Below are 24,488 nucleotides of genomic sequence, written 5' to 3'. Positions count from 1 at the left end.
GGTCCTCAGAGGAAATGGAAGGAGGAGGCCATGGGGACCCCACCAGGCTTGGCCTTGGGACTCCATGGCACCCATGTGCAGGTGGTCTTCCCCCTCGGAGCTGCACTGACACCCATCTGTTCTGACATGGCCCCTCTTGCCTCCTCCAGGAGGGCGTCAGCTTTCCCTGGCTCAGGGATCTCCCCCTACCCCAGCCCGGCCTCTCACGGAGCCAAGGCCCCGGGAGAGGGGGCTCCACAGGCCCTGCCCCCTTGGCCTCGGGCCAGACTGCTGTGTGTCCGACCAGGAGGGGCCTGTCTCCACGCTGGGCGGGGCGGGGGCGGACTGGCCGCATGTCTGCATGGCAGAAGCGTCCCCCTTGGGGGCGGCCTGGGAGGTGGTTCCTGCTCTCAGCGCCCACCAACATTAGTCCGGTATATTTTAATAAAAGAAACTTGACAAAGGGGAGCTGTTGTTGGCTTGTTCCCACTGAATTTCCGTCCAGCCCTCTGGCCCCTGCTGCTGTTAGCTGTGGCTCCTGCCCGGTGGAGTCCAGCAAGTGCTTTGACAGCTGCCTCAGGGGAAAGGGATACCCCAAAATGCGGTGTTTGCCAGTTTCCACTCTCAATTTCCAGTACGGATGGGGCGGCACCGAAGGCAAAGCGCAGGCCCTCGAGCCTGTCCGAGAAGCTCCGGCCCTGTCAGCTGAGCCCATGGGGCCGCGGGACTTGTTGAGGTGCTCTTTGTGTTTTGTGCCAGATGACTGTCCTTTCCAGGCTCCGGGAGGTCACTTCTGGCTGTCCCCTTGCCTGGAGGGTGCAGGTCATAGGGCAAAAGCAGAATTTGCCTTTCCTGGTTTTTATTTTCAAAAGTGTAAACTCAGAGGGCAGAGATGATTCTCCAACTCGGGGATGGGAGGAGAGGGTTCTGGAAGAGAAGCCGTGGCAGTGCCTCGGGGGGCCAGACCCCAGGCCATGTGACACTCAGCAAACCCGGGCCCAAGCCCCGATGGATCACCAGGACTGGCTAATGGGCACGTGGGCGGTGGCTGGGAGGACAGATGTCAGGAGCCCCTTCCAACCCCACATACACAGGCCAGATGCTCTGCCTGAGACACCAGGGCTTGGCACGGTCGGGTCGTGGGGCCCTGACCTTGACGTTTGGGATGGGACTTCCTGAGCTTGCTGTGGGCTGCCACCGTGCTGGACACGGTCACCTCGGCCACAGCAGGACAGGCACGGATGGGCAAGCTGAGGCTGACCCATGGGAGGGTCTCCCAGCCATTAAGGAGAAAAGCCAAGACTCAGCCTCAGGCAGGTGGCCCCAGGCCCGGCGTAGGCACTGACCCACCCACTTCAGGATGGACACAGAGCTCAGTGTGAGGAGAGCCCATCACCCCTCTGTTTGCACGTCTGTTTCCCATTCACCCTGTCAGTGCCTTTCTGTCCCAGGCACTGCGTGCAGAGGGGGCGGCCAGGCCTCCGTGAGGCTGGTGGCAGTGAGGGGCCAGAAGGAGCCCTGGGCTCAGAGTCAGGAGACCTCAGTTCTGACCAGGCCACAAAGCTGTTACGAGGCCTTGGATGGGGCGTCCTCTCTTTGGGCCTTGATTTGCCTGTTTTGTAATGACGGCCCTCCTCGGGGTCCTCCCAGCTCTTAGTGTCCCCGACTCTGAGTCACTGCAGGGAAGGGGGGCCTTCGGGCAGGAGGGCTAACCAGAACCAAGCCACGAGGACACAAAATGCAGCCAGCGTGGGGAGCAAGGTGCGTGTTCTGGAGATGGGGGAAGTTGGAGGTGTGTGGGGAGCTCAGAGGTGGGGCCTTCAGTGCCTTTGTTGCCACTGAGGACGTCGGACTTCATCCAGAGGCCAGGGGGGCCGTGACAGGTCCTGAGCTTGGCTGGTGTTTTAGGGAACTCTGTCTCTCTGCAGAATGTGCAAAAGAGAGGTGGGATGGCGCTGGGGCAGGGATAGGCAGGAAGCCCTCCCAAGGGTCCAGGGACCCACCCAAGGCGAGAGGGTGGAAGAGGAGGGGCTGGAATGATGGTTCAGAGCAGCCCCAGGTAGGCAGTCGCCAGACGAGTGGCGTGGCCCACGGCTGTTGGTGACGGTGATGACCGACATTTACCGAGCAGTTTCTGCTCCAAGATCTTACACATTCCAGTTCATTCGTTTCTCATGATCAGCCCATTTCCCAGATGAGGAAACTGGGACAGAAAATAATACCTTGTTCAAAACACACAAGTAGTGTATGGTGGAGCCAGGACTCAAGTGATCCTTCCCCACGCTTCCATCCTGTCACATCCACCTGGATGCCAGCTTCTCACTGACCCCTGACACAGCGCTGGGGGGTCGAGTGGTGAGTGGACCTCACACCAGGCACTGTCCCTTGCAGAGCGGCTCTGTTTCTTCACTGCAAATAGGACTAACAATCCAGCCTGGACGACTTCCAGGCTCTTGGGTGATTTGACGGAGACTGTATGCAAGCCCTCTGTGGTGGCCACAGCACTGCCATCAGCGAGGACCTCGCCACCCCTGCCTCCCCGGCGGCCTGCTGCCCCATGCACAGCACCAGCCGGGCAGAAATCACATGCCAGCTTCCCCATGTGCTCCAGCCTCTCAGTCTTGGGGCCTGAAGACCCCTCTAAAGGAGCCCAGCCCAGCACCAGGCTCCTAGCATGGCTCTTGGGAACCCCCAGCTCTATGGGGGAAGGTTCTTATTAGCAAATGATGCGGGTAACTATAGGCCCGCCCAGGCCATGCTGGGTCTGTGATTCTCGCTCTCACTGGGCAGAGGACGTACATACACCCCCACTTAGTACTAAATAGATCCTAGACCGGAGTAGCCAGGCAAAGCAAAGCTGACCTCACACATGGACTGCTGCCCACAGAGGGACACCGGCCAGTCCTTCCCTCTAGGCATCTCTGCCGACGGGCACTTGTGCAGCTTTTAGCAATGACTTCCTTCAGGTTAGAATTGCTTCCTCCCTACAGTGCTTGCTTACAAGCATTTATTGAGCAATTAGTGTGCTAGGGAAACCCTGGTGGCGCAGTGGTTAAGAGCTACGGCTGCTAACCAAAAAGTTAGCAGTTCAAATCCACCCGGCACTCCTTGGAAATTCTATGGGGCAGTTCTACCCTGTCCTATAGGGTTGCTATGAGTCGGAATCCACTCGAAGGCAATGGGTTTGGTTTTTTGTTTTGTTTTGTTTTAGTGTGCTAAACTCCATTGGTAGAGAGACGGTGACTGTCTTAGGGTTCTCTAGAGAAACAGAGCCAGTGGGAGAGAGACAGAGACAGAGATACTTATTTCAAGGAATTGGCTCATGTGATTGTGCGGGAGGCTGGCAGGTCCAAACTCTGTAGGTCAGGTGATGGGCTGGAGATTCCTGCTGTCTTCCGTCCCCGAATCCACAGGCCAGTCAAAGGGAAGAGAGACAAGCGCTGGCAGTGTGCCTGTTTATAGTCTGGGGAGAGACTAGACCCCAGGGAAACCCCCTTTTTGCTCTTCGACGGATGGGTTGAGGCCCACCTACATTATGAAGGGTAATCGGCTTTACTTGAGGCCAGCTGACTTAATCACAGTTAAGCACGTCATAACAGCGACTAGACTACTCATTAGCCAAGCCAAGACGACACATAAAATCAGCCATCGCAGTGACTCAGCCTGGCCCCCGCTTCAAGGACTCACTGGCCGAGGACTGTGGGAGCTGTAAGCAGCGGTGGCGCCCCGCCCACCTGGTGCTTGTGTCTTTCCTAGACCCCCTTTCAACACACCCTCCCTGAAGGCCTTCTCCTCTATCCCCCACTCTAGCCCTGTGGCTGCACTGGGAGGGGGCGTCCTGTTACGTGACCTTGCTCCTCTGACCGCCATTATCAGTTCAGGGAAGGGCATCTCAGCCAAGTCAACAATGAGAGGCCTTCCTGGGAATTTCTGAACTGGAACCGGCAGGGATGAGCCCCATCATGTGGAGAAAGGGGGAGTCTTTCAAGTCCTTGGTTCCAGTTCCCAAGGTCTTTGCAATTGCTGTGTTCCTGCATTCTCAAAGTTTTGCTAAACACTTCTCTCTTTGCTTCTGGGAGATAATCCTCTACCTGTTCAACAAATGCCCTTTCTGGCTTAAGCTAGCTCAAGCTAGGTTATGTGACTTTTCACCAAAACATTCTGATAAGTACAAGAGCCTATGACATTCCACACATCTTACATGCATTATTGGGCATATGGTGGGCTGTGTATTCTGGGAAGGCCTCCTACCGCAAAATACCTAGAGGCTGGATGAACTACAGTGATCACACATTGCTCTTTACAAGAAGGTAAGACAGGGAGGTGGGCAAATGTAAATATGAGGACCCTGGGGCTTTGAGGGGGGACCCTGGTGGTGTAGTGGTTAAGTGCTACAGATGCTAACCAAAAGGTCAACAGTTCAAATCCACCAGGCGTTCCTTGGAAACCGTATGGGGCAGTTCTACTCTGTCCTATAAGGTCACTATGAGTGGGAATCAACTCGACAGCAATGGGTTTGTTTGTTTTCTTCGGGGGCTTTGGGGATTAACCGTTTCACCAGAGAGGAGGGGAAATAGCCCCTGAAGTTGTGCAAGGTGGGTAGCTGAGCTTGATAACCAGCATAAAGCCAGGCCTTCGAAGGACAGCGACGAGTAAGCCAGAAAACATCCACCTGCCCGGAGAGGCGGGCATCACGGAAATGTGCCGCTTCCTGCTCTGGCTCTGGTGGGGGAAACACCCTCTCCTGAGAATCCGTAAACACAGGTCTGCTCCAGGTAGATCTAGGATTCAAAATTATATGGCAGGTGCATTATGGAAATTCCAGGGCAAGAATTAAATTCAATTAAAATAGCCCCAGAGCATGGCAGAAGCAAGAATAAAATCCCCCGGAAGAAAGCGTCCAGGCAACTCAGAACTGCCACTGACTACATCCAGCCAAACACGAGGTCACATAAAAATGACCAGTTACGCAAGGAAGCACACCACCGTGACTGTACTTAATGTGTTTAAAGAAAAAAAGGACAAGCTTGAAAATATATGCAGAAAACAAGAGTCTTAGGCTGAGTTCTCTAGAGAAGCAAAACCAGTCAAGTGTGTATAAATCTATATACACAGAAAGAGGAAGAGAGAGAGATTTATCTCAAGGAAATGGATTTGAATTATGGTGTTGGCGAGGAATATTGAATATACCATGGACTGCCAGAAGAAAGAACAAATCTGTCTTGGAAGAAGTACAGCCAGGATGCTCATTAGAAGCGAGGATGGTGAGACTGTGTCTCACATACTTCCGACACGTTATCAGGAGGGATCAGTCCCTGGAGAAGGACATCATGCTTGGTAAAGTAGAGGGTCAGTGAAAAAGAGAAAGACCCTCAACGAGATGGACTGACACAGTGGCTGCGTCAACGCGCTCAGGCATAACAAAGATTGAGAGGACGGCACAGGTCCCAGCAGCATTTCGTTGCACATAGGGTTGCTGTGAGTCGGAACCGACTCGGCGGCACCTAACCACAACGTGACCTTGGGCAAATCACATAATCCCTCTGTACCTCAGTTTCCTCACCAATAAAACGGGCACAAGTAGAGAATCTACACTGCAGGTTCCAAACTCAGCTCCAGTGGGGTCACTCCACGGCTGGGTTCCCTGCTCTGAGCGCCACTTCCGTGCAGCTGGGCCCCTCTCCCCCACTGCTTCTCGTAGCATGCAGCGTCTTCCTGCTTCCTCCTTTCTCTCTGGAACGCACACTCACGCCGCTCCGAGGACCCAGCTGGTCTGGAGACTGCTGTCCCGGCCATGCAGCTTTCATGCTGGCCCGCCTGCCGAGCCTCTTGCCGAACGGTGAACTGCTGCCCTTAGGACAGGTATCTGGGCGGGTCCACTCAGCTCTGGGGGCAGGGGTAGGCCACATCCCACCCGGTTACCGTGCAGAAGTCCAGGTGAGAAGGGGGTGAGGGCACCCAGGGTGGTGGCTGAGGGAGGCCTCTCTCTGAATCACTTCCTCCCCTCCACCCAGCCCTGAGGGTGGAGAAGAGCTGTGTCTTCACACATCCCCCACGGCCTCCTTAACACACGCCACGCCTTTAAAAAATCCAGGGCGTGGAGCCCAGGCTTCAGTTCTGGAACTTTCTCTGTCAGCTCCAGCATGTCAGTTTATCTTGCCGAACCCCTGTTTCTGTAACTGTAAAACGAGCAGAAAAACAATCCTCTGAGGGCTGTTGTGATGATTCACTAGGAATACTTCCTGGCCGGTCAGTGGGTGCGCCCACCCTCCCTCCCAGTCTCACCGGGTTTTCCCGTGTTTTCCCTTCTAGAGAAGGGTGACATACACCAACAAGCCACCAGAGGAAGGACTGACATTCTGGAAGGGGCCTCCTGGTGTGGAAATAAATCTGCGACGGTGTCTTGTTCTCCCGTAACCCCGAGGCCCATTTGGAGGCCAGCTGGCTGAGGAGGGGCAGTCTCTGCCCGCCCGGCCACAGCAGGAAACCCGCCATCCACTTGCCCTGCACCCTCCTGGCACCACTCCCTGCGAAGCCAAGCAGACCTGCCACAGGCCGGAAAAGGGTGGCCTGGCCTGTCTCGTTCACCCTCACTCACAATGGCCCTAGTGAGGAGGACCCCTTGTTGCCTTTAGAGCACAAATGGGAAGAGTCTCAGGAGGTAACGCGCTCACACGCTCTCCCATCATGCTCTGCTGCACGGCTTCCCACAGCAGCGGCTGGTCTGCAGGTTGTCGGAAGATCCATGGTGTCTTTTCTAATCCTCCATCTGAGATTTACCGCCGGTGGCTCCACGTGCTGTGCTCTCCACTGGCCACCAGGGGGCGCCCACACCACACATGGCCCTCCTCACTCCTGCCCTCAGGTTCCAGAGGCAGCTGCTTTGAAGCGAAACTGCTTTTGCTTTTCTTCGTAGTCACCAAAGACGTTGTTATATTTCTGCCCCATTTTCCATACGGTTTTCCCCCGGAAAGGTGCAGTGGTGAAGAACTCGTCTGCTAGCCAAAACGTTGGCAGTTCGAATCCACCAGCTGCTCCTTGGAGACCCTATGGGGCAGTTCGACTCTGTCCTATAGGGTTGCTATGACTTGGAATTGACTCGACAGCAATGGGTTTGGTTTTTGGTTTTCCTCTCAGAAAACTGAATTTATCAACTAATAATTTCACAAGTGCACCCAGAGTACATGGAGCTGGGCACTGGGGACCGGGGACAACTCCTGTTTTATGAGCTAGGACACACATAACTACCCAGCAGAGTGCATGGCCTTTACCACACCGAGTTAATTTAATTCCAGCCCAAAGCAAATAAAATTAATTTTTGGTTTTGCCAGTCCAGCCTTACTGTTAGGCTTTTTAAAATCCTGAAAAGAGCTTGAGAACACACTTACGCCTTTCACAGGCCCCCACAGGGCCCAGAGGGCCAGACAGCAGACGGTGGTCTGTTGCAGCAATGTCTGGGCTGTGAGAAAGGACATCTTCTTGTCAGGAAGGAGGCGTTCTCTAGAGACGGGCTCTCAGACAGCTGAGGCTGTGATTCCCACAGCACCAAACTTCAACAAGACCGTGCACTCGCCTATACATGCCCTCGAGGTGGAGATTTTTTCATGAAGTGTCCCAACTCTGCAGCCTCTGAACTTTCGTCTAGTGGCCTGGAGCCTCAGGAACATCAGCACTGCCCTTCTTCAAGGACGCTGCTGCCCTTGGAGCCAAGGTCACAGAGCTGTCTGCCCTTCATGGACACCTGGAACACTGGGGTTCTAAATCATTGTGTCTGTTCTTGGTGGGTTTTCTGTCTCCTCCTTCAAATCAGACAGTCACACTACAGTATTTCTCTTCCTTGCTTCTTCCAAGTTCCCAGGTCTAAACGAAGGGAGGCATCATTCTAGACTTAGTCAACACCTTCAACACACCAGACGCTGGTGTTGAGTGAGTGCAGAATTCACCACAGGGGATAAGCCAGTCTCTGCCTCGTGAGGAGGCCAGAAGGCAACGAGAAAAATTCAAGGCAGTGATTTGGGCGATTAAGGACGTCAGCGTGGAGCACAGGTTGGGGATGAGTAAGCCTGCTGGGGAGGATTGCTGGAGAACTTAGACTTCCCACAACTATGAATAAACTAGAGCAAACAGGCTCAAAGTCAGGAATTGAGCAGCCTTCCTTAGAATATGAAGTATTTGGTATGTTTGTTTAGAGTGCTCAGGAGCCTTTTTCCCCTTCGTCTGTCCTGCCTTACCTGTAGGATGCATTTCAGATAGCAGATGTGTTACTGAGTCAGGTGAGGCTTTGCTTTGAGATTTTGTGCCAAGGACCTCCCTGATCCTGGTTCTGCCATTCTGGACATGGTTCCTTGTTCTTCTCACTGTCCCCATCAACATTCTCCATCCCAGACAAGCCCCAAAGCCCATGGTACTATTACCAGCCCAGAGCAGCTACTCAGCCCTGCTCCCTACCTCTGGCCTGCTCACTTGAGTCCTAGCCCTCCTGGTTAAGGGAGTCCCAGAGACCAGTCATTCTTGGAGAGGAAATCGCAAATTATGCACTGGCCAGCTACAATCGAATGAACTTTGTCTGAATCAGCTGACTGTAAAGGGAATGTGCGGACTCTGGCTGCCTGTAATGTGAGTTCTTCAGGGTTCAGTGATTTAAAAAGGTCCAGTCTGTACTGGAAGGGGTACCTGTGGCCGGTACCAGATCCCATGTGGCCAGGAGTTGCCCCATGCCTTAACAGGTTAAGGGCCAAGATGAAGGGATCTGGAAGAAACTGGGCATGTGTTGTGAGTGACCCTCTCCACACGTCCCACCCACACCGCTGCCCACTCACACAGAGAAGATACAGGTCTAGTTAAGCCTTGGCCAGAGGTCCCAGGAGAAGGGGCAGTATAATGGGAGCACAACAGACGGGAAGGTCCAGGATGGCCCTGGAGGAGATTCAGGCTTCCCCTGAGCAGGGCACCTGGGCTCAGCCCTCCTTTAGGCAGCAGCAGCACCAATCAGTGGACCCTCCAACTCATAACCCTCCTCCTTGTTACTGGGTGGAAACCCCAGGTTCTTGCTCGACATGACTCATATTGGCCAATAAACGAGAGACCAAGGTGGGAGAACAAGAAAGGCACATTTCGTTGTACAAGGAAAAGGAGTCAGTCGGAGCTGCTGCTGCCAAGACTGCTCCCCAAGGGCGGGCAGGCAAGTTACTTTTAAGGGGTTTACGAGTAGGGAGTTCCTACAAGTTACATCAGCAACAGTCTTAATCATACTACACAGGTGCAATGCGGTTTCCATACAACCTCCAAGCAAAAGCAGGATTCAAATGCAGAGCTGGTGAGGAGGAAGCCCAGCAAAGGAAACAGGATGTTCAATACAGCACTGTAGGGGCTCTGGAAACCCTGGTTGAGCAGTGGTTAAGAGCTACAGCTGCTAACCAAAAGGTCAGTTCAAATCCACCAGGCACTCCTTGGAAACTCTATGGGGCAGTTCTACTCTGTCCTATAGGGTCGCTATGAGTCAGAATCGACTTGACAGCAATGGGTTTGGTTTACCGGGTTTGGTGGGGGCTCTGTCTCATCCTGATAGCTACCCCGACCCACTGAGGTCCTCAGTCTTAGAACTGGGCTCCTTGCCAACTGCTATGAACCTTTTTGTTTGCTCTGTCTGTTCCTCAAGAAGGAAATCCCAGCTTCTCTCTAACTCACCTGCCTCTGTTCTACTTGCCTTTGTCCCTCATCTCAACCACATTCGGCTCTCAGGTGGTTTTGAACATTCTCTAACCTTCCTGTGGATGCAGGATCTATGTCAATCCCACCCCCCTGTCTGGGATTGCCCCTCAACTCCCCTTTCGTGTAAAAGACCTTCAGGAACTTCTCACGACCTCCCTGGGTACCAAGTGGGGTAACGAGGAAGGCCACCTGATTGGCCACCAGGCTCTGTCTCCCCAGCATTCTCCTTCTTCTCCTGGCACACCCCTGCCCAAGTTACCTGGGGATCCCCTCCTACACTGCCCACCCATGAAGTCTTGGGGTCCACCATCACCTCCAAAAGGAGAAGAGCAAGCCTAGGCCTAAGCCAGTGATTGGCTGAGGGGCGGGCACTTGACCTGACTACAGCCAATGAGGTCCACGGAGACTTGGCTGGGAATGCTGGGAAAGACACGCCCTCCTCCTCACTAGGAAGCCGAGGGCCACGAGTGGACATGACGCCGGCACAGAGGACGGGCTGGCTGAGGGGGAAGGGGCGCGTTGTCCCTTGAGCTTAAAATCAGCTGCACTTTAAGGCATCCCCGTCATCTCTGCGCTTCCACTTACACGAGCCACTAGAGCGCCTTTTTCCTCCCCGTTAAGCCAGTTGGAGCGGGGTTTTCGGGCCCTGTTAACGATTCTCAACAGCTTCGCCCCCGAGTCAAGCTCAGCTGTGGGGCCGTGAACCGTGCTTTCCAGACCCACGGAGGCCCTGAAGTACTGTTCCCGCCGCCAGACCCTGAGCAACCTGCAAGCTGCCTTGGGCTTCGTTCCTGGGCCCCAACACTGGCAGTGTAGACGCCACACCCCGGGGTGGAGGACGTGGGGGTGGGGTACGTGGCCAGTAAACGCTGCGGGGCTCAAGGTTCTAGAGAGGGAGGCGGCTGCGGGGAGAACGGATTCCCCCGGGGCCCAGGCAGGGTTCCCAGGATGTAGTCTGTGATGGGGCCTTGCGCCTGCCCAGTCGTGGGGCCAGCTCCCTGCACTCCGGGTCAGAGCCCCTTTGAGACATCTCCCCTGGAGGCCCGCCTGCGCTGTAGGTCACCTCAGCCTGAGCGCCCCGCCCCAACCCCATCCAGGCTCCTCCTCCAGCCCCTTTTCCTCTCCGGAGTTCCTTTGGCCGTGACCTGATGCCAGGAGCAGAGCAGATTAAGCCAGGCAGCTTGTTTTCCCAGTTTTGAAAAACCACCAAATACAGTAAAAGATCCAGAAACTAAAAACAAGGCCCCAAAGCGCAGGCATCAGTCAGCCCCTGCCAGCCCACTGCCAGCCAACCAGGATTACAAAATCCTCAAGTCCGTGCTTGGTTAGCAAGTGTTCCCAGCCCCAAGTAGGAGTTTGTCCTGGGCAGAGCAAGGGAGGAGACCCTGCTCTTGGACTCCTGCCCCAGCCTAACCTCTTCCCTGTCATGTATGTGGGATAAGCATCAAGGCACAGCGGGGAGGGGCGTCTTTACCCCAGCTCCTGTCCATCCCACGCCTCCCAGGCCCATTGCTGCACCATTCACTCATTCACTCTCAAACACAATAAAACAAAAACCCCTGAGCACCCGGACACTGTGTCAGAGTGTGGGGATGAAATAGCAGAATATTTGCAAACCTTTTCCTGGTGGAGCCTGTAATTTCTTGGAGAAAGCAAAATAACCCGTGGTCATCTAGTCCATTCTGACCCATAGTGTGACCCTATAGGACAGAGTAGAACTGCCCTATAGGGTTTCCAAGGCTGTAACTCCTTATGGAGGCCGACTCCCACATCTTTTTCTGGGGAGCTGCTAGTGGGTTTAACCGCCAACACTCACTTAGCAGCCAAGTGCTTAACCACTGTGCCACCAAAAACCCAAAACCAAACCCAGTGTGACTAGAAAGAAGCAGTGTGGGGAACTGGGATGAACTGGAGTGGCAGAATCAGACAGTGAATCAGGAAATGTTTTACTCTGAGGCCAGCCTATTCTCAGGAGGGGCTGGTAAGGAGGGGTTGTTATGCTGGCTCAGGCTGAGGATGGGTCAAAGTTCAATGACCTGGGGGGAAAAGAGAATCTTAACCAAAGTTTAGTTAACAAGCATTTTGTTCGGATTGATCAGTGCGGGCAAGCAGTTCAGCTAGGCATTTATGAGGCAAAGAATGAGAATTTGGAGGATCTGTGCCTGGCCTTGCCGTAGATAAACAAGAGATCCTCCGGGAGTCTTATCTAAGCCCTGTGGGGAAGGTTAGTTCTTTGCAGTAGATTGTTTCCCAGAACACAAAGCGGAGGAGGGGTCTTAATCTTCACTGTTTTCCAGGAGCACATGGCTCGGGTAAAATGCAACATTGTCAATACCCAGGGTTGAAAGGAATGGATCATATGGTAGATGTATGTTTTCAAAAGTAGTCGGACTCTTTTACAACCCCACAACCAGTGTATGAGAGTTCCAGTTCCTCCACATCCTTGCCACTACTTAGTATAATCAGTCTTTTCAGCCATTCTAATAAGTGTGCTGTGCCATTTACATATTACAGGTTGTTAATGAGTCTTCCTCCAATCCTGATGCTGTGTTCTTCATGTAGTCCAGCTTCTCAGATGATTTGTTCAAGATACAGATTGAGTAAGTAAGGTGAAAAGACACACGTGCTGCGTACCTTTTCCGATTTTGAACCATGAATTATCCCCTTCTTCTGTTCGAATGACTGCCCCTTGATCCATGTATAGTTTCCAAATGACCACAGTTGTGTTCTGAAATCCTCATTCTTCGAAATAGTATCTATAATTTGCTATGATGCACACAGTTTAATGCCTTTGCATAGTATGTAAAACACAAATAAACATCTTTCTGGTATTCTCTGCTTTTGGCCAAGATCCGTCTGACAATGCAATGATATCCCTCATTCTATGTCTTCTTCTGAATCCAGCCTGAAGTTCTGGCAGCTCCCTGTCAATGAACAGCTGCAGTTGTTTGTGAATTATCTTTAGCAAAATTTTGCTAGCATGTAATTATTAATGATATTGTTTAATAATGTCTGCATTTTGTTTGATAACCTTTCTTTGGAATAGGCATGAGTATAAATCTGTTTTGGTCGGTTGGCCAAGTAGCAGTCTTGACATAGACGAGTAAGCGCTTCCAGCATTGCATCTGTTTGTTGAAGCATCTCAACTTGTTTTTTGCCAATGCCTTCAGTGCAGCTTGAACTTCTTCCTTCAATACCATCATTTCTTGATCACGTGATATTTCCTGAAATAGTTGAATGTTGACCATCATTTGTTGATCATGTGATACTTCCTGAAATGGTTGAATGTTGACCAATTCTTTTCGGTACAGTGACTCTGAGTATTCCATCTTCTTTTGATACTTCCTGAATCATTCAGTTGTTTGCCCATAGAATCCTTCAGTATTGCAATTCAAGGCTTGACTTTTCTCTTCAGTTCTTTCAACTTGAGAAATGCTGATCATGTCCTTCCCTTTTGGTTTTCTAACTCCAGGTCTTTGCACATTTCATCATACTACTTTACCTTGTCTTCTTGAGCTGCCCTTTGAAATCATCTGTTCAGCTCTTTTACTGTATCATTTCTTCCATTTGCTTTAGCTACTCTGCACTTAACAGCAAGTTTCAGAGTCTCTTCTGACATCCATTTTGGTCTTCTCCTTCTTTCCTGTCTTTTTAATGATCTTTCACTTTCTACATGTATGATGTCCTTGATGTTTTCCAACAATTGTTCTGGCTTTTGGTCACTAGTGTTCAGTGCATCAAATCTATCCTTGAGATGGTCTCTAAATTCAGGCGGGATGTATTCAAGGTTGTACTTTGTCCCTCGTGGACTTGCTTTGATTTTCTCCAACTTCAGCTTGAATTTGCACACAAGCAATAGATGGTTTATTCCTCAGTTGGCCCATGGTTGTGTCTTGACTGAGCTTCTCCATTGTCTCTTTCCACAGATGTAGTCGATTTGATTTCTGTGTAGTCCATCTGGTGAGGTCCACTTGTAGAGTCATCAATTATAGTGTTGGAAAAGGTATTTTCGATGAATAAGTCGTTGGTCTTGTAGAATTCTATCTTGCAATCTCCAGTGCCGTTTCTATCAACAAGGCTGTCTTTTCCAACTACTGATGGCAACTCACAACAACGTAACAGAAAAAATAGGGACAAGTACTTCTGCTCCATTTTTGTGGAAGCACAAGTCCCCTGACTGCTTTTAAGATGTTCTCTTTATCACTGGATTTGAGCAATCTGATTATGATATGCCATGGTGTAGTTTTCTTCATGTATCTCGTGCTTGGGGTTTGTTCAGCATCTCGGATATGTGGGTTTATAGTTTTTATCAAGTTTGGAAAATTTTTGGCCATTATTTCTTCAAATATTGTTTTCTGTTTCCTCTTCCCTCTCCTCTACTTCCAAAAAGAAAAAAGAAAAACCAAACCCGTTGCCGTTGAGTTAATTCCTACTCATAGCGATCCTATAGGACAGAGTAGAACTGCCCCATAGGGTTTCCAAGGGGCGCCTGGTGGATTCAAACTCTGACCTTTTAGGTTAGCAGCCGTAGCGCTTAACCACAGGGACTCTAATTACACATATATTAAGCTTTTTAAAATTCTTTCTTTTTTTTCTGCATGTAAAAATGACATGGCAATGTCAGACCTTGTCTAACTTCAGGAGGGAGAAGGAGAACCACCATCAACATCAGCCCAAAGCTGATTACTATGAGGTGGAGGTCAGACATACCTCCACTTTTCAAACTTTTTACCAATTCTAACACCAGCTGTTCCTCCCACGGCATTCTCAACTTCTCTGCTGGGTTCAGTAATTCATTGCAATGGCCACACAAAACTCACAGACCATACTCACGATTATGGGATTTATTAGGGAAGTAACAGGTTACAACTCAGGATAAGGATCAATTTGGAAATAACAGGAACTACTCGGGATATAGTTCTTCGATCAGAACAACTCTCAGCTCTCTCACTCCATGGGCTGGGAAGCCCACTGTAGCCACTTCACTCCATGGGCCAGGAAGCCCACCAAGCCATTGTGTGCCAGTCTCCTGGTTCCTGCCATCTTGCGCTGCTGCTGCCTACAGTATTACTGCTCTCTCTCTCTCCTGGGTCTAGGAGATTCTCAGTGCAGGGAACATGGGTCCAAAGAGGTCCGCTCCTGGCTCGTCTTGACGGTAGAGAGGTGTCCCCCTCTCAGTCTCTAGGATTGTCTCCCTTTAAGCCTAGTGGGATGGCAAAACCGACCAATCCCCTACAACGGTTCCATGCACTTTATTTGCATAGTCCCACCCCCCACAAGGGTTCCATGCACCTGGCAAAACTGTTCAATCCTCTCAGTGGGCCACAAGCACCTTATTTGCATAGTCCCATCCAATCATTTTGTGGAGGTTACAAGACCGATGGCTAGAAGGGCCGTGTAGTAGTAATTCAGTGCACCACACTGTGTGTTTATTTTAGGGAGTTCCTACTGCCATGTTTCCAAGTTCACTCATCTTTTCTTCTGCAACGTTGAATCTGCTATTAATCTCATCTAGTCTATTTTTCTTCTTAGACACTGTAGTTGGCAACTCTAGAAGTCTAATTTGTATCTTTTTAATATATGTCATATCTCTACTTAAATTTTGAGCAAATAGAGTATAGTTATAATAACTGAATATCCTCGTGTGCTAATTCTAATATCTGTCACTTCTAAGTTGGATTAAATTGATTATTATTTTCATTATGGATCACATTTTCCTGCCTCTGTGCCTGCCTGGTAGGGGGCAGCTGTGGTGCAGTGGTAGAATTCTCGCCTTCATGTAGGAGACCCAGGTTCGATTCGTGGCCAATGTACCTCACGCACAGCCACACCTGCCTGTCAGTGGAGGCTGTGTGCTGTTATGATGCTGAGCAGGTTTAAGGAAAGCTTCAGACGAAGATGGACTAGGAAGAAAGGCCTGACAATCCACTTCTGAAAATCAGCCAAAGAAAACCATATGAATCACAACAGTCCAGTCCCCCACTGATCACAGGGATAGTGCAGGACAAGGCAGCCTTTTGTTCCATTGTGCACGAGGTTGCCACGAGCTGAGGGGGCAGGGGTGACTCAGTGACAGCTAACAATGATAACAGGCATGCCTGGTCATCTTTGATTGGATACCATACCTTGTGAATTTTACCATGTTGGGTGCTGGATTTTTTCTATTTCCCTAAGTGTTATGGAGCTTGTTCTGTGATGCAGTTATGTTACTTGGAGACAGTGTGAGCCTCTCTTGCTTTTATGATTTGTTAGGCAGTACTGGAGCAGTGCTCAGTCTAGGATTGATTAATCCCAACCTCTTAGGCAAGACCTTCATAGTTCTCTACCCAATGCCCCAGGAATTCTGTGTTTTTCTGGTCTGGCTGGTGGAAAGAGGCACTGTTCTTGGCCCTATCCAATCTCTTGACACTGTTCCCTCTATTCCTTTGTGAGGTACTTTCCCTGGTCTCAGGAAGTTGCTTTATGAGCATGCAATGCTCAGTACTCTGCTGAGTATGTAAGGCGGTACTCTCTGCAGATCTGAGTTCTCTCTCTGCCCAGCTGTCTTCTCTCCGGTACTCTGTCCTGCAAACTCTAGCTTCCTTGGTATCCCCAGAAGCTTCGCTCCATCTCCGCAACTCACAGAGTATGCTAGCTCCACCTCGGTTCCCCCTCTTTGTCCTACACCTGGAAACTATTTCAAAGCATTAAGCTGGGACAATCATAAAGCTTATCTCGTTTGTTTCCCATCTCTCTGGGATCACTGTTCTTCATTGTCAGATGTCCAATTTCTTGAAAACCATTGTGTTATAGATTCTACCTGGGGTTTTTTGGTTGTCTCATGAAGGACAGTAAACAGTCCCTATTACTCCATCTTGCTCAGAAGCAGAAGTCCTCCTCTCCTTGGCAGTGGCCTCCAAGTCACGTGTTCCTCTGTCTGCCTGTTTTCCTTCAGCCTCTCCGGCCACTCTTACATGGTGGGTCTCCTGACTTGGGTTTGTGCCAGGATCTCTTCAGCGCATCACACCCACCCCCATGGGTTCCATTTCCATCTCTATGTTGACCTCTACCTTCAGACTAGAACCCTAAGCTCCAGACCCCTGTCTCCAACTGCCCACCCTTCAGTACTCTTTGGATGTTCCACAGATGCATTAAATGCAAACCATCCAAAACTGAACTTACCATCCTCTCCCCTACCTGCTGCCTCTCCAGAATGTCTCTGTTAATGACACTTCCATCTACCAGGCCAGAGATCTAGGAGTTGGCCTTGTACCTCCTTCTTCCTCATTCCCATGTTCTGTCATCATTGAGGGCTGTCCATTCTACCTCCTGAACGCCTCTGTACCCTGACCACCTTTCACCATGTCCACCACACACCAAGCCACCATCGCTCTCCCCTACACCAGTCTTACCCACACACCCTTCCTTGGGGAAGAGGCCAGAGAAAATGTTCTCAAATCTAAGTCTGACCATCACACTCCCACTGAAGACCTTCCAATGGCCTCCTGTGTGCTTAGGTAAGTCCCAATCTCTTTCCTGGGGCAGGTAAAGCCCTTGGTGATCTGGTCCTTGCTTAATTCTTGGGCCTCATGCCCCAGCGCCTGTCACCCTGAACTATCTTCCCTCAGAACCCCAGGAGCCAGGGGCCTAGAAAGCTGGGTTGTAACTGCCTGTTTAATTTAACCACCTCTCCACTGGAATGCCAGCTCTCTGCCGGTGGAGATTAGGCCTTGTTTCTTCCCACTATCCCGCCCTTCACCCAACATGGTGCATTATGAAGACTGGGCTGCTGAGAGTGGGTAGCAAGGCTGAACCCGAATCAAGAATCCTGGCTCCATTACTCGCTGCCTGTGTCATCTTGAGCAAAACACTTCAGGCCTCAGGTTCTCCATGTGTAAAAAGGGCGCAATCATCCCTCCTCTCCTCAATGATATGTCAGAATCAGAAAACAGAAGATGCGCCTTTGTCAAGCAGCGCGCTATTCTAACTTGGGCTCCTCCACCGCTGTAAGCCCAACAATCAGAACGGTGCCTGGACCAGAGGCAGGGCCCAGACTACGTTGAGGCCAGCGAGGCGCCAGAGGCGCAACGTTTAAGGAGGACTCAACGCTCGGGGTCGTGCAAGCGCAAGGTCGCAGCCTCACCCGGCCCAGCCCGGAGGCGTGAAAAAACCGCCGGGAGACGAGCCACCCTCCCAGGCTGGGCCGCGACACTCCGCGCGCAGGGATGTGATGTCAGAGACAGAGGCGCCCTTCTACTGGCCGTTGTCCTGTGACGTCACTAGGCGCGCCCGCTTATGAGGCCGTCTTACTGGCTTTCGGGCCGCGCAGGCTGGAAGAGCGCTGTGGCGGCCCTGGGGTTTGGTTCCGCTGGAGGTGGGGTTCGTGTCCCGGCTGCGGTCATCGGGATCGCGTGGGCAGTGCCAAGTGCCCGCTCGCCTTCGGCCCTCGCCCCGCAGGCCCCGCCGGCCTGCTCCAGCCCTAGCCCGACAGCGCAGGGCGCCCGCAGAACCGACGGCTGCTGCCAGGTAGGTCCAGCCCGGGCCAGGCCGGTAGAGGGTCCACGCGCGGGGCCTCTGGCCGAGGGCAGGACTGGACCGAGTCCTCGGCCGCTTCCGACCACACGGACCTGGCGGGGCGGGCCCTTGTGCGCGCCCACCGAGTGCAGGGACAGAGCTGGGCACACAGGGAAACTGAGGGCCCCAGGCTACCGTATGGGGGCGGGGGGGGGGTCTCCCGTATAAACCCATCGCTGTCAGGCTGCCAGGCTTGTGCTGTTTGTGCCTCTTTGCTTAAGGACTTTTGCAGAGTTGGGTTGAACCCGGGCTATGTTGCAAAGCGATTACTCTGGAGGCACCACGGCCACTTTTTGACTGGTACCTTGGCAGGTGACTTCACCGTTTTAGTCCTCAGTGTCCCCTTCTGTAAAATGGGGGGTGAGGAGAGAGAAGGTGGAATGAGAACCTGCATGTGCCTGTCACATGGGGCCTGGGGTTTATCTCGGAGAGCAGGTGACCAGCCTCATCCTGAGGCAGCAGCCAGCAGGCGGCTACAGTTTCCTGAGCGTGGCTGACGGGCACAGGCAGGGTGTCCCGTGGGCCTCTGGAGGATCTCCAGCTGGAGGTCCCTACTTATCACCCCAGCCTTCTGAGCTAAAATGCCCGAGGGAGGGCACAGGATGGGGTGGGCTGAAGCTGGATGTTCTTGTTTGCACAACACCTGGTTTCCGAACCGAGGACTTCAGTGTCACCTGGACTTGGGCTGAGGTTGACATCACCGGTCTTCCCCAAGTATGACAGTTCAAGCGCCTGCTTCTGCCGTTTGTTCACCTGTTGATTGCGCAGAGTGTTCCCCAGGCACAGTGCTGGCCCTGCAGGCTGAGCAGTGACTGAGGCAGACATGGGCCCTGAACTCAGGGAGGAGACAGCCCAGGAACGCCTGTCAGGCCTGGGCCCTGCCGTTTATGTCTGCAGCCTCTCGCCTCAGGCAGCCTGGGCTGTTGTCTGGTGAGATGGGTGAGGGGCTGCTCCTGAAAGGCCTGGACGTCAGGAGGGGTTCTGGCTTTGTCACGTGAGCACCGGGAAGCATTTTAGACAGGCAGGGGTAGCAGGATGAAGTTTGCATTTAAAAAATTGCTTGTGGCAGCTGCTGTGAGGCCAGTTTCCCCAGGGGTCCCTTGCCTATGCTGAGGCCCTGCTCTTGAATTCACATTGTGTTCAGTGGCCGGGTCTGGGCTTAGCTAACTCCTCGTCCTGCTCATGTGAGCCCAGCTCTGCTCAGCATCACTTTCTCAAGGAACTAGACAAAGTCAGGGTCCCTGATCTTCACAGCCACAGTCATACGGTGAACCTCACTTACGTCATCAGTCATTAACATCTGTCTGTCCTCTGAGCGGGATGGCAGCTCGGAGTTTGTCTGACCTCCGTTGTTTCCCCAACGCCTAGAGTGGTGCCAAGCACATTGTAAGATTTCAGGAAATACTGGCTGAAGGAATTGCTGGAATCTCTGGGACCTCGCTCAGTGCCTGGTATGAAATAGTTGCTCCTCTATAAATGTTTCATTACATACATCGAACTGAGCAAAAATCAATTTATAAAGTGTAAAAAAAAAAAAAAAAAGTTGCTGTCAAGTCGATTCTGACTCGTAGCAACACAGTAGAACTGCCCTATAGGGTTTGCAAGAAGCGGCTGGTGAATTCAAGCTGCCCACCGTTTGGTTAGCAGCTGAGCTCTTAACCGTTGCGCCACCAAGGCTCCTATAAAGTGTAGCAAGTGCAATAACTTGTAAATCTAGGCCACTTCCCATGTGGTGTGCCAGGATGGGTGGTGGGGTGACGGACCTGGGCTGCAGCTTGAGAAACTTCGGGGATCCTCATCATGGTTCTGGGCTCCCTCTCTCCCCAGGACCTGCTTTTTCTCTGCAGGCGCTGATGCTGGGCTTTGGTGCAAGAAGGCTGCTCACAGCACTTCTGCAGCCTCAGCCTCAGAGGTGGCCCTTGCAGCCCTCCAGAGACATGAGACTGGTACAGTTCCAGGCACCCCACCTGGCAGGACCTCGCCTGGGCCTGGAGTCAGGGAATGACCGGGGAGTCATCGACCTCAACGCCTTTGACTCCACACTCCCCAAGACGATGATAGAGTTCCTGGAGCAGGGAGAGGCCACCCTCTCAGTAGCGAGAAGGTAAATGAGCTGCCCTGGTCCCCCTCGCCCTCCTCCCACCCCACCCTTGGCCTGTGAAACAGAAGAAGCAGGTGGTTCTGCAGGAGAGCAGGGTGGCCCACCTTTCCCTTCTTACCTGTTCTGTTAGTGACAAGCCTTAGAAATCTCACGGGACAATGTCCTTAGCTTACAGAGGGGAACACTGAGGCCCAGGGAAGGTGAATAATGATGCCAAGGCCACACATTGGGTGATGGAGCCAGGACTCTGCTTCATCGCCCTGCCTTCCCCCAGAATGGAGCCCCCACCTGCCTGAGGCGGATGGGGCCTGGGGCCCCAGGAGGCATCTTGGGGAGCAGGGGAGTTACTGGCTTCTTGGAGAGAGAGGACTGCAGAGGTTTTCTCTAACATGGTTGGTTGGTAGGTTTGGGCTAGGTGAGGTGGGGGCTTCCCTGAAGCAGGAAGGAGCCCTGTGGACTCTGGTCTAAAGGGTTGATGAAGAGTACATTGAAACCACGCTGAGAGGTCATTTTCACCTGTTAAATTGGCAAAGATACGAATGTTTGACAGCACACAGCATCGGTACCCGTGGGGAAAAGCGTATTCTCACACACGGATGGTGGGAGGGTTTAAAGTGGTTAGCCTTCCTGGAGGGCTGTTTGGAAATAAAAAATTACAACCGCCCGTCACGTTGACCCCACTACTCTACCTGACAGAGGTGTGTCTGCAGTTACGTCCCTACAGCAGATGCTCTGCGTCCCAGGTTTTCGCAGCGGCTTTGTCTCTTAACAGCACAAGATCAGAAACCGGGTGTGTAGCTGCAGGGCAGTAACGTGCAGCCCTGGGAGAAAAGAGGGCACTCTCTGTCTACCGTTACAGAGACGTTCCTGAAGTTCACTGCTGAGTGTACACAGGGCACTACTGTCTGCACGTGGAGTGGCTGTGAGGGCTGCACAGGAAGCAGTGTCTCCAGGGAGCGAAGCGGGGTCACTGGAAGGGTGGGAGGGAGGCCTTTCCATCTGCACCTTTCGTACCTTTACACTTCTCTTACATGGGCAGTTATTACCCAGTGGGAGAAAAGGAAATTGGCATCGGTAAATAGCAAACAGTGTTCTGATTCCACGGGAGAAAGATGTGGCAGTCGCTTCTGTAAAGATCACAGCCTTGGAAACCCCATGGGGTAGCTCTGCTCTGTCCTGTAGGGTCACTATGAGTCAGAACCATGGGGTAGTTCTGCTCTGTCCTGTAGGGTCACTGAGTCGGAATCGACCTGACGGCAGCGAGTGTATGTGTGCTCTGATTCCCGAGGCCAGTAGCTGGGCTTGATGTTCACACTGACTCTGAGGGTCGGCAGATCTAGAAGAAAATACTATTTTAAAAAGTAAAACTTGTAGTTGCTGCAGGGTTTCCCCAGCACGCCCCCAGATTGCTGACCTGCTCCCGGCCGGCCCTTCTCCCGCTCTGGTCTCTGCAGAGCCCTGACTGCCTCATTGCCGACCCTGCTGCGGTCGGAGGTGACCTTCCTGCCCCCGGTCACGCGGCCAGACAAGGTGGTGTGCGTGGGCATGAACTACGTGGACCACTGCAAAGAGCAGAACGTGCCCGTGCCCAAGGAGCCCATCATCTTCAGCAAGTTTGCCAGCAGCATCGTGGGGCCCTATGACGAGGTCGTCCTCCCACCCGAGAGCCAGGTCAGTGCCTCCCCACTGCCCCGTGATCACTGGCGCCCACCACAAGGGTGACAGCTCAGCATCTAGCCTCCAGATGTTCTTCCAGAAGCCACCTGCTGCTCGATGGTGCACCAAACAAACTGCAGGGGATTATACAGTAATCAGACGGGCCTTGGAAAAAAGAAATTGGTATATCTTTTCCTGATTACAAAAGTAATATACCTTCGTTGTAGAAAATTAATAAAAAAAGTCACCCATATTCCCACAACCCCGGGCTCTTAATGTTTTGCCGCGTATCCTCCCAGTGTTTGTTCCTGTGCATATCTGTACTGTGCACGTACCTACCTTCTTACTCAAGACTCCGTCAGCAGCCTTTCTCCCGTCGCTCGGGCCTCTCCCCGGACGTGTTCTGGGTTGCCGCGTGGCGTGTTGTAGTGACGGGTGGTCCCTGTTGGCGGACACTGGAGTTATTTCTGGTTTTTGACTTCTGTAAGTAACGTTGCAGTGAACATCCTTATAGAAAAGACCTCTGCACGTCTGTGAGTACACGATCATTTCCTCTGAGTAAACTCTTAGAATTCGGACGTCAGGGTCAAAGTATAGGCAGCGTTTAAAAAATTTTTAAGAAATTCTGCCAAATTGACCTTCAGAAAAGTTGTGAAAGCAATTTACACATCCACCAGCAGCGTATGTACCCTTGCTAACAACGGGTTAGTTTTTCCCTCAAATTTTTATTTTAGGAATATTTTGGAAATTAGTGGCCTGCAGGAAAAAAAAAAGTACAGTGAACATTTACATACTTTGACCTGGGTTTACTATTAACATTTTGTCACATTTGCTTTTTCTCTCTGCAAACACTTTATTTGATTTGATGAGGGAGAACATTCGAAAGTAGGTTGCAGACATTAAGATAATTCACTATAAGAACTTCACACATGTCCTACAGATAAGGACAGTGTCCTACCTGACCATAACACCGTTATCACAACTTAGAAAATTAACACGAATGGTATCTGGTTCTTTTTAGAGGGGCGTGGGTTAGAGACCAAGATCTGGGTGCTCGGTATGTTCGTACCAGCCCTGACTGTTGGGTTAGAAATCGTGGTCAGTTTGAAAGGCTGAATTCTGTCCATACTGTGGTAGGGCTGCTTTGCTTACGGGAGAGGCTGAGCGTGTTCTCCTGTTTTGTGGCGTGTGGTGTTCTTCTTTTTTGAATTGCATATTCAGGCCCTTTGCGCATATTTACCTGGATATTGATCTTTTTCATATTAGCATTTAAGTGAGTTAATACATTAAAGCGCTTAGGATAGTACCTGGCACGTTGGAGGGTTAGATTGTTAGCTATTCTTATTTGGAAATGCACTTTACATATAAAGGATATTCATCCTTTGTTGCAAGCATTGAGACTGACTTTTAAACTCAGTCCCCAGACACACGTTGCTCTCCTACTCACAGTGGGGGGGTGCGCCCCGAGTTGGCAATGTCACCTGTATTGCCCCAAGCTACGGTCTACAAGCCGCACCTCCCGTTACCCGGCCCGCTCTGGTTGGTGGTGACTGTGAGGTGGGCTGGCCGCTGCTCCCCACTGCTGGTGTCGCCTGTCAGATGGGAATATGGGCCCAGAGCCGCAGCGGCTGGTGCTTGTCTCCCTCCCCACCCTGCAGGAGGTGGACTGGGAGGTGGAGCTGGCCGTGATCATTGGAAAGAAAGGCAAGCACATCAAGGTGAGGCGGAAGGGTGGGCTCCAGGTGAGGGTGGAGCAGAGGCCCTGCTTGTGCCCCTATTAGTGCTGGCCTTGCTCATCAGCAGTGGTGACAGCCGTTGTGGCCTGGAGAGGGGCCAGCAGCCACCTGCTCCCTGGTATGCCTTGCCCCTCCCTGACCACATCTGGCTAGCTTTGGCTATCAGTGGTGGGCTAAAGGCTTGGAGAGCCTCTGTCACGGGCTTTGCCATCACCTTGATCTAACCTCCAGTATAGCCAAACGCCCTCCCCGACAGGCCACAGATGCCATGGCTCATGTGGCCGGCTTCACCGTGGCCCACGACGTCAGCGCTCGGGACTGGCAGATGAGACGCAACGGAAAGCAGTGGCTGCTGGGAAAAACCTTTGACACCTTCTGCCCCCTGGGCCCTGCCCTGGTGACCAAGGACAGCGTACCAGGTAGGTCTCTAGACGCCACTTGGTGATTCTTTTTCCCGGTCTTTGCACCCTCTGTCCGTGCACGGATGCTTCAGTGTAAGGGTCTACCTGGGAGGCGGGAGTGCTGAGTGCAGTTAGAGCAGAGCCCGTCCTCACTCGCTGCCATTCTGTTGCCAATTCCTAGAGCGCAGGTCTCCCAGCCCCAGCCACAAGCTCTCCGGCAGGCCTGCTTCCCACTCCCCCACTGACGGAGCACAGCCAGAGGCTGTGATGCTGCAGTTCCAATACCAACCCTGGCGTTCAGGAAGTGAATTAGAGCGGTGCCCACTGATCGGTGGGTCAGTGCAGTTCCAA

General features: G+C 52.1%; 1 protein-coding gene across 5 annotated transcripts in view; it reads left to right on the top strand.

The window, feature by feature from the left end:
• The first annotated feature begins 12,242 nt into the window (after positions 1-12,242).
• The window catches only part of LOC101346701 (fumarylacetoacetate hydrolase domain-containing protein 2A), a 14,267-nt gene continuing 2,021 nt past the window's right edge, over positions 12,243-24,488 (top strand). Inside the window, exons 1-6 of one of the 5 annotated variants that reach the window (XM_023734311.1) lie at positions 17,983-18,195; positions 19,612-19,694; positions 20,071-20,347; positions 21,799-22,015; positions 23,659-23,718; positions 23,993-24,155. In XM_023734311.1, coding sequence (XP_023590079.1) covers positions 20,097-20,347; positions 21,799-22,015; positions 23,659-23,718; positions 23,993-24,155 — 691 coding nt within the window. In that variant the 5' untranslated portion in view covers positions 17,983-18,195; positions 19,612-19,694; positions 20,071-20,096. Of the gene's footprint in view, positions 12,291-17,982; positions 18,196-19,267; positions 19,695-20,070; positions 20,348-21,798; positions 22,016-23,658; positions 23,719-23,992; positions 24,156-24,488 lie in introns of those variants that run through there. The other 4 variants (XM_023734318.1, XM_023734307.1, XM_023734317.1 and 1 more) reach the window with 4 other exon arrangements.

Source organism: Trichechus manatus, unplaced genomic scaffold (assembly GCF_000243295.1).
Source record: "Trichechus manatus latirostris isolate Lorelei unplaced genomic scaffold, TriManLat1.0 scaffold00004, whole genome shotgun sequence".
NCBI classification, from domain to species: Eukaryota; Metazoa; Chordata; class Mammalia; order Sirenia; family Trichechidae; genus Trichechus; species Trichechus manatus.
This window is presented reverse-complemented; position numbering and strand designations above follow the sequence as displayed.